Genomic DNA, 10091 nt, shown 5'->3' on the forward strand with positions numbered 1-10091 from the left:
GGATTTTGCTGGAAGGCTGGATTTCTGCGGTCAGCTCTGAGGAGGTGGGGGCGAGAGGGCAGGCAGGGGGAGGGCCTGGTCCTGGCAGGAAGTGTGGGCAAACCCGCAGGAGGACAGTGAGTGCTGTGCGCTGGGCCTGGTTCCTTATTCTTAGATGAACTAACCTGGGGCTGTGAAGGCGAAATGAAATACGTGGTGTTTTCAGATCTTCCTACTTTTTCTAGAAAAACATCCTCAGTGTTTCTGGGCACAACTGAAACTGTCCTGTCTTGGACTGTGGCATTTCTGTCCCACCTGCTCTCCATGTCCTCACTTTTCCCTTCATAATCTATGAGTTCAGAGGCCAGGCAGCATCCGTTCCACGTTAAAAACCCGCCAGGAGAAATTAGGCACCCTCCTCACCGTGGAGCTGACTGTGTACTTGCTGCTGCAACAGATCAGCATGAACTTGGCAGCTTATAGCAACACAAAATCATTGTCTCACAGTTCTGTAGGTCAGAAGTCCGACGTGGGTCTCACTGGGCTAAAATCAGAGTAACGTTCCCAGGTTTCGTGGGATAAGAACGCAGTTACCTTTGGAGGGGGGCACTATTCTGCCTACAGAGCCATATGTGGTTGAGTCCTGCTGTCTACACCTGAGCCCGGGGCCAGCGCTTTCCTCTGTGCACTGAGCTTTTTATTTGGACCCTTTCTGTTTCTCTACACACCTCAGCAAGCTCATTTTCCCCGCCCAGAGCCTTTGCACTGACGATTTCCCAGAAAATCTGCGCCTGGCCCTTGAAAGTCAGGCTCCCATCATTCCACTTCCACTAGAAGTCCGGTTCTCAGAGTCCTGACCTGCCTGTTGAGTACACAGTAGCCTCCCAGCCTCCCTTCAACAAAGCACTCTGTTCCAGTTGTCTGCTTTTGATACTTCTCAGGTTTATGCTTTTCTCTCTCTGCTCGGCAGCTACGGGACAGCAGGACCTGAGTGGGCCTCATCTTCTCTCCCCTGACTTGTACCATGAGCTCATTGTAGACCCGGTTCTCTGAATGACATTCATTTCCTCCTTCATAGGACCCCATGAGAAGGATATGTCTATTATCCCCACAGGTCAGGGCAGGACACTGAGTCACAAGAGGCAGGAACTTGTCGCTCAGCAGGAGGAGAGGTGCCAGGACAGGACCAGGCACTGGGCACCGTCCCCCTTTGCTGCTCTGCCTTCTAGCCCCAGAACAGTGGGACAGTCTCAGGATGCAGGTGTTGAATGTGCGCATCACCTTCTTAGCTAGACTCCTTCTGGCAGGGTAAAACCTCTAATTATACAATCAGAGAAAAGGCTGAAGTGGGAGGCGTGCAGGTGGTATGCACATGTGTGCAGGTGTTCTCACCTCAGTGTAAATGACTGCCTGGTGTCTGGTGCCTCTCTGCAAGCAGCTGTTCTGTCCTCCCTCTGACACTCTGCCTTGGAGCTCTGGGGCTCTGTCCTTTTCTTCCTATCAGCCAGGAACCATCTGGTCCTCTCAGCTCCCTGGGCAGTGCACCCAGGTGCTGGTCATGCTATCGGACCCAAGTCCCTCCAGCACAGGTCACAGAGCAGAGGGGAGGGGTCCTCCTGGGTGCAGTGCACCCTCTTCTTCGGGAAGGGTCCAGAGGTAACATCATCTCCAATGAAAAGTGAAACACCAGAGTCAGTGGCCAATCAGACCGCCATAGTGGACCAAAGGTCAACTTGGGGATTCTGGAGTCTCTGGAGTTCCACTGACGTCCACCCACCCTTCTAGTCCTCGATGTGAACAACTGCACCACCTTAGCCTTACTGGGACACCCAGCCCCAGGACACGCTCCTCGGGCCTTGTTTCCCCTGGAAGGATTCTGGTGGCCTGACGTTCCCATACACGGTGGACGTAAATCATCACTTCCTTAAGGCGCACATGTTACTTACCGAAATGGGTAAGGTTAGGTAGTGTCCAGTTACCGGTGCTTATTTTCCTTAAGGAAAATGTATATAATGGCCTCATTTTAGGTCCCAGGAAGTTCTGGGAAGTGTGGAAGATGCTGGTGGAGGGTTTGAAAAGATCTAGAAAGTTCTACCACCCAGGCAGTCTGCCCTGATGTCCCCAGAGCTGTACAACCCATGGAAAGATCAGCAGGAGTCCAGCAGCCCCACCACTCTCCCTATGGGTCAAGGCAGTGACCAGGACAGTCAGGCCTGTCAACAGTAGAGAGATGAACACTCCTCCTGTGGCAGCTGGCAGGGCCGCAGCCCTGGGCGGGTGTGTGGAGGGAGGTGCGGTGTCCAAGTGGCGCAGGGGGCAGCCTCACATCACAGACTCAGATGGCTTGGTGGGCCTGGGATCAAGCCTGGTGTCCACAGGATCCTCCAGGGCAAATGGGCCCAGGAGTGCATGGGATCCTGGCTCAAAGACACCAGGCAGACCCACAGCTGGCTGCTCTCAGTCCACACCCTCGGCGCTCACTGCCCAAGGCCCAGGGACCAGAAGCTGCCCCGAGTGGGCAAAGAAACCTTGACTTCACTCTGCGGTCAGGGCCGCCTGTGGCAGGACTTGAGCCTTCTTCCTGAAGGTGCCAGGGAAAGGCGGAGACGGCTGGAGAAAGCCCACCACACGAGCAAGGCCTCCCTCTGCCCATCCTCACTGTGATTGCAGCCTTTCGTCCAAACACAGGGCCTGCAGGGAGTGAATCTCCGGGTCCTTGTGATGGCAGGTTTGCAGAAATAGCCACAGGCCTCCTGCCCCATGCTCAGACTACTTGCAAAGAAACTGACCAATTTCCCATTGAGAGGGAAATCTGTTTTCCCACCTCTCCGAACTGGGTTGGCCTTGTGACCTGCTTTGGCCAACAGGATGCAGTGGAAGCAACGTACCAGTCCCAGGACTGGGTCTGTATCGACTGCATTGTCTGGTTTCTGTGTTTAATGTTTTGGCATCTGGGGCCTTGTGGACTCAAACCTGCCAACTGCTAAAGCTATCAGACAACTGAACACCCTCCTTGCCCACCAGCACACCTTTATTTGCAAAGCAGCTCATCCAGAGCCCATTCCCTCTGCCTCTTCTGCTCTTACACTTGGGAGCCACCAATACCCCATGCCCACCCACTGCAGTCCATTTACACCAACAGCCCCAGGTCAGGAACCAGAAAACTAGGGCAGCCCCACACTGCAATCCTGCTAAAATTACTCCAACCAGCCAATCGTAACCTCATTAGCTCCCTCACCCTGTCTCACCCATTCCTTCCCTCAAAACCCAATAAAAACTTTCCCAAGTTTCTGCGTGCCCCCTCCTCCTAGGGACTATGTGCAACAAACTGCCTTTTCAGTGGCAGGCATCTCCTGATCTGCTGACCTCACCGCACCTGGATAAAACTTAAATCCCAGGTCCATTTTAGGAGAGGGTCTCAAAAGCTCTTGTGCATTCTGCTCAGTCTTGGTGTCTGCACCACTGCCAAGTGAAAGCCCAGGCTGGCCTGCTGGAGGGTGAGAGGTCGGTTAGAGCAGAGCCCACATGAGCCAGCCCAGACCCACCAACCCCAGCCAACCTGGTGGCTGTGCACAGACCACGAGGAGACCAGTCCAGACCAGCTGAGGCTAAAGCAGATCAGCAGAACCGCCTGGCAAGCACAGCTCAAACCAGCCCCATATGCTAACTCCAGATCCAGAGCAGCTCTTCCAAAATCAAAGACAGGCTCCTTGTCTGTTTTGTTTCTAGCACCCAGGCCATTGCAGGCACCAAACAGTGTACTTGCTTTATGAATCACCCCCATTTTTGATCTGGAGGGTTTACATGTCCTGGTTGCTTCAGCTCACTGCCACGCGTCGGTGGAACATAGGGCCTGGTGTGCAGGAACGCCCACTGCAGGGGATGGCAGATCCTCCTGGTGCTGCGCCCACAGCAGATACCCTACTCAGTCCTGGTGGCCTCTTGCTGAGCTCTAACATCAACACCCACTTCAACCTAGACGCCAGCCCCCCCCCCCCGCCCCCCAAATCAGCAGCTAAACCGATGTAGGTAAGCTGACCACACCCTGGTGGGAAGGAACATGCTCAGGCTTTCATTTGTCCAGCTCTCCTGAGCCAGAGTCTGTGTTTTCTACACATGGCTTCCTCCTTCTTGACTTACATTCTTGTAGTCTTAAACATATTCTCAAGAAAATGATGTTTTAATTTGCCATCCGTTCAGCCTTCCCAAATCACTTCCCTGCTGTAAATATCACACTTTTCCTTCCCTGAACCTTTAAAGCAGTCTGCAGAGGCACCACTATCCCCACACTGGAGATGGGGAGGCTGATGTGCCCAAAAGAGTGGCAGCTGAAGCCTCATGTTGGGAGCCAGGCACAGGAAGGAGATAGGGGAGGAAAGCTGCTCCACCCACTGCCCCTTCCGATTTGGTACAGGGAGAGGGGGTGCTGTGGGGCAGTCAGTCCCCATCCCTTAAATTGAGAACAAATGAGCTGAAGAAAACCTCATATGCTTCCATGTGCTACAAATATACGAGTGGAAATAAAAATTAAAATACCATTTTTAAAAGATCCAAAAATAAAAGATCCAAAAATAAATTACTTAGGCATAAGTTTAACAAAGTATATTTATGTTGAAACTAAAAAATGCTAATGAAAGAAATCAAAGTTCTAAATAAATGGAAAGACATATTTTGTTCACAGATTGAAAGACTTGATATTGTTTAGATGCCAATTTTCCCCTAAATGTTTGGGAGATTTAATGCAGTCCCCCCAAAATTCTAATAGGATATTTTTGGTAGATGCAGACAAGCTGATTCTAAACTTTTAACAGAAAGGCAAAGAAACTAGAATAGCCAAAACAATTTTGAAAAATAACAAAATCTACCCAATTTTAAGTCTTCCTATAAAGTTACAGCAATCAAAGTGGAGTGTTACTGGCAGAAATAGATCCATACACGTGTAAGGAGTTGATTTTTGACAAAGTTGCCGAGACCATTCAATGGCAATTCAGCAATCTTTTCAACAAATAGTGTTGAAAACAATTGGAAATTTATAAGCAAAAATTGATCCTCAATGTACACCTCATACTACATACAAAAATGAACTCAAAATGGATCACTGACATAAATGTAAAAATGCAGAACTATAACAAATTTAGAGAGAAATTTTCATGACCTAGTATTAGGCAAAGACTTGCCATCTAAAGGATGATCCATAAAAATAAAAAATGGACCAACTGGACTTCATCAAAGCTTTGTTCTGGGAAAGAAACTTAGACACACTACCAACTGAGAGAAAATACTTGCAATTCACATAGCTGAGACAGGACTTGTATTTAGAATCCACAAAGAACACTAAAACTTAATAAGAAAGCATTCCATTTTTAAATGGGGCAGAAGGCATGAGAAGACACTTCACCCAGTGGACTACTCATATGACAGACAAATAAGCACATGAAAAGCTCCCCAAAGCAACTGGTCCTTAGGGGAATGGAAATCAAAGCCACCATGAGATACCTCTACACACCTATGAGAGTGACCTGGGAGCAAACAAAGCAGGCTGTGGTCGGTGCTGCTGAGGATGCAGAGTAATCGGGTCTTTACACACAGCTGGTGGGAACATAAAATGACCCAACTAATAGGAAAGACAGTTTGGGAGTTTCTTCCAAAGTTAACACACACTTACCACATGACTCAACAATCCCACTCCTGGATGTTTACTCAAGAGAAATGAATATTTACATTCACACAAAGAGCTGCGTGGGAACGTCCATAGCAGCTCTATTCATAATCACCCAAAACTGGAAGTGACACCAGGGGTGTCACTCAGTTCAGCGGGGCACCGATCAACACACTGCGGTGCGCCCACACGGTGGAACACTGCTCAGCAACAGTAGGAAGAGAAAACCCCACATGTACTAGGAACAACTCCGAAGAACTGTAAATGCGCCAGGCTCCATTTGTAAAGCCAGACCAAAGGCTGTGCACTCTTTGATTTGGTTCCTGTGACACGGCAGACGAGACAGACCACAGAGAGGGAAAGCAGGTCGGTCTGGGGCTGGTGGGACTGTCCCGTACCGTGACGATGGTGGTGGTGGTTAACACGTAGAGTTCCGTGGTTACAATCACAGAATGTACACCAAACACATTTTTCCCCATTAAACTATAGAAAGCAACATTTCAATTGGGAGGAGCAATCAGGATAATTAACTTCTCACTGGTGGTGGAATCTGGAGCCCTGTGACATCTAATCACAAAGAGAGGCTTTGGGGAGAGGGAAGCCTTCTGTAATACCATAGACAACCCCCCTAGTCAAGGAGCATGCTGAGACCCTGAACTCCCTGCTCACCCAAGGCAGGGATTTGTTAAATGTTTTCCTCTTCAGAGTGGGCAGCAGTTTTAAGAAAGGGCTGCCACTCATGGGATACCCACACTGCTCAACCTCCCCTCTTTCTCACGACTACCTGCTCTCCATCAGCAGGTCACCTGCAAAGTGACTTAGGACAGATGCACTAATACGAGGAACACAATTGGAAAGCCACAGAGGGCTGCAGGAGCAGACGAGACTGCCCATCCCCACGAGAGCACTGCTGCAGACCCTCACAGAAGCAATCTCCCTGTAACACACATGTGCTCATATGCACAGACACAGCAATGTACACACACACAACCAAGCATTCATACAGACACAAAGACGTGTGCACACACAGTCACAGACACCTACAGACACACACACCATGTCTCCTGTGTGCTGTCACCTAATACCATACAGTGAGCACACAGTGGAAATGGAGGCATCCCAGACAGGGCTGTGGGCTGCCGTCGGGCCATCCCTGGGGCCCTCGGGGTGTGTGTGCCCCACCAGTCTCCTCTGTGGCACAAGTCACTCTCCAAACACTTACTGAGCTGAGTTCCCATCCAGTCAACAGGTCTGGCCCATGGCTCATCCTGCGTTCAGGTCGGGTGAACTCCTAGTACACGAGTCACCTCAGGCGCTCATGAATTCAATCCTTTCTCCACTCAAGTTCTTCTGCCCTTGGCCCCTTCCTAGGTCCACAGCTTTTAACTCTTAAAGCTGGAGTTCTCCTGGGTTTCAAGCACCTGCTTGGTTAAAATCACCACAGACAAGTTTAAAAATAGTGATGCCTAAGCCCCAACCCAGACCAACTGAGTCAGAATCTCTCGGTTAGGCAGGCATCAGGATTTCTAGAATATCCCAGGTGACCAGAGGCTGTCCACCTGGTCTGCTCGGACCAGCAGTAGCAGGACCAAGCTCCATTCATTCCACTGAGCTCCTACTGGGTGCTGGCCCCTGGCCCTGTACTGGGAAAGACAGATAATAACTTGAAATCTATCACAATGAATCACTATAAAACATCACCTGTCATGTGTTGAAGCCCTGCAGAGTCCGATAAGGAAAATACAAGGGTGGGGAGGGGCCTGTTCAGAGTGGGCTTGGGGAAGCAGCTGTGAAGAAGTGCTAATTCTGACAGACACCTGGAAGATGAGGAGGAGCCAGGTGGAGTGTTCCTGAGGCCTCGCTTATGGTTTGCCCCTCAGGCTTCCCCAGACAGCAGCTGGGAGAGACCTCCAACCACACAGGACTTTGGGTGAAGGACAGTCTCACTAGAATTTTTAAACCAGCTTCCGTGGACAATCTCTTCGCCCACTTTCTCCCTCACAAAGCCTAGTGAGGGGGACAGAAGTTCTTGTAGGTAAAGAAGGAAACCTTTAGAGGATAAGGACTTTGAGAAAACCCGGTGGGGATCGGCTAGGTCTCCCAGGAACAGTGCCACACCTCTGAGGACAGCTAAGGTCTCACCTGTTTTCCAGGAAACCTGGAGAGACAGTGAGAGCCCCCATAAAATCAGACGATGGCAGACAGGACTCTCAGTGTCTCCTTGCACGTCCAGTCCACCTACCCCTCCACTGGCTTGGGGACACACTTGTTTGTGCCTCTGGCTCTTGGCTCTGGGCTTGATGTGTTTTGTTTTGCAATCTGCAGAGTGGGTGAGAGGCCCCTGGATGGATCCACTATGGTCCTACGCGAGGCCCCTGCTACCTGGTGGCTGATAGCTTCCCGAGTGCCTGCTGACCACTTCTGCAGTAATGCCACCCAGGTCTGGTCTGAACTGAGTTCTCCCTGCCTGGCCCCGGCACCCATGGGGCTTCTGGGAAGCCATGGGGGTGCCCACCTGGTTCAGAAATTGAGTGCAGGCAAGAGTGTCTGTGGGAAAGGGGAAAGGCCTGGAGCCCAAGGAGAAAGACTACTTTTACTCCACTCCTTCTGGCTGTGTGACTTGGAGTAAGTCACAGTCTCCCTGGGCCTCAGCTCCCTCATCTGCAAAATGGGGCGACAGCCATCACCTGGCCTCACAGCGCTGCTCTGGTTGGTGTTTAGCAGAGACTCCTCAGTCATTGGGGCACAGTGAGCGCCTGCAGGCTTTGCTTCCCTTGGTTACCGGTACTGTTGTGGGCAGTATTTGGGTGTGTTGGCTGCACACCTGCCACACAGATCGTGGGGGCAGAGGGGGTGCCTCTGGCCACCAGAGCTCACCGAGGGGTGCTGGCTCTAAGTTCAGTACTTCTACTTCCACCTTCGGAAGACACATTTTTATCTGCAGTCTTTTTTCAAAAATAAATCTATTGAGGTGACATTGGTTAATAACATTATATACGTTTCACTGTACAGTTCTATAATACATCTTCTGTATATTGCACTGTGTGCATTCTTAATTTTAATCATTGGTTCTCACTGGTTAATATAAAAGTGAATATGGTCAAATACACCCTGTGAGACTCCAACGCATACAAATGCAAGGAGGGAAAGTGAACAGCGAGCCCGCGCGGGTGGAAAAGGACACGCAGCCCAAACCCAGCCCCGGAGGGGAAGTACCGAGAACCACAGCGGTGGGATAGATGGAGTTAAAGCAGGGGATGGGAAGTGGAAGGGCGGGGACACTCCGACCCAGCTGGTAACCAACACCTCTCCCGGGGACTCAGGAGAGACCACCGTCTCAAAACCCGGGGAAACCTCCCCCCAACCCGACCCCCGCGACCCCCGCGGAGCTCCCGCGACCGGGGCGCACGGACTGTGCAGCGAGCAGGGTCCCCAGCGCTACCGGCGGTGCGTCTGGAGGACGGGTGGGGCTGGCACTTCTCTCCGAAAACCGGACCCAGTCCCAAATCACCCCAAGCCCCCCGCCCACACTTCCAATGGAGAGTAGCCCAGGTCCTGCGCGTCGGCCAGAAGGCGGCGGTGACTGAGCTGGGCACTGACCTGGGCACTGAGCTGCCCCGGGCCGGCGACGAGCAGTAGCAGCAGAAGGAGAGCTCGGGGACCGTGGGGCCGCATCTCGCGGGTCCGGACCTCTCTGCCTGGGACGGAACAACGCTGTCCGACTGATGCCGAGAGGGTCCAGCCGATGCCGAGTGGGTCCAGCCGATGCTGAGTGTGTCCAGCCCACAGGGTCACGGAGGTGGAAGAGCAACTGGCTGCCCGGGAGGGGAGGGGAGGGGAGCGCAGTCCGGCCGGTGCGCGTGGCCTGGGGTGCCTGCGGCCACCAGCGTCCATGGTCCAACAGTGGGGGGTGAGGGGGGAGGGAGGCGCCGGCCCCCAGGCCGGGAAGGAGGAGGGGCCACCCGGCCAGGAATGCGCCTGGAGCGAGCCCAGCCCCGGCCCGGGAGGCGGCGCGACGCCAGGACGTGGACGGCCGGCGTCCCCAGGGCCGCCCCCGACCCCTGGGGAAGGCGGCGGGGTCCGCGCATCAGCACTAGGCCGGGGCGCCCACCCATGCAAGGACTCCTGGCAGGCCCCTTTTCAGCTGGATGCTGACACCCCTCCAGCAGCAAGTGTGACTCCCACCCAGGCCTGCCCACTCCACAGCGTGCACGGACACCGTCCCCCACTGCAGCATGGCTAGGAGATGGGTTTCACAAACTCTACAGGAGGCAGACTAAGTTCTCCATCCGAGTAGACTAGTGTCCTTTTAAATAATTCTGTTGGGGTCTAGGGACTCCACGCACGGGGACTAGGAATCGACAGCCCGCCACCCTCCAGACGAAGGGGAAACCGTTTAAAATGGAGGCAAGTTATGGGAACACTGGACGCTTTGCTGCAGCGGGAGGGAAGC

The 10091-nt window shown here is 52.6% G+C and overlaps 1 protein-coding gene across 2 annotated transcripts in view; it reads right to left on the reverse strand.

Moving 5' to 3' along the window:
- Positions 1-9741, reverse strand: part of FBLN7 (fibulin 7) — a 32272-nt gene extending 22531 nt beyond the window's left edge. The window contains exon 1 of one of the 2 annotated variants that reach the window (XM_036028279.1): positions 9239-9741. In XM_036028279.1, the coding sequence (XP_035884172.1) occupies positions 9239-9532 (294 nt within the window). In that variant the 5' untranslated portion in view covers positions 9533-9741. The remainder of the gene's footprint in view (positions 1-9238) is intronic. The other variant, XM_036028278.1, reaches the window with a different exon arrangement.
- Between the last annotated feature and the right edge of the window lie 350 nt (positions 9742-10091).

This window comes from Phyllostomus discolor, chromosome 6 (assembly GCF_004126475.2).
Source record: "Phyllostomus discolor isolate MPI-MPIP mPhyDis1 chromosome 6, mPhyDis1.pri.v3, whole genome shotgun sequence".
Taxonomy (NCBI): Eukaryota; Metazoa; Chordata; class Mammalia; order Chiroptera; family Phyllostomidae; genus Phyllostomus; species Phyllostomus discolor.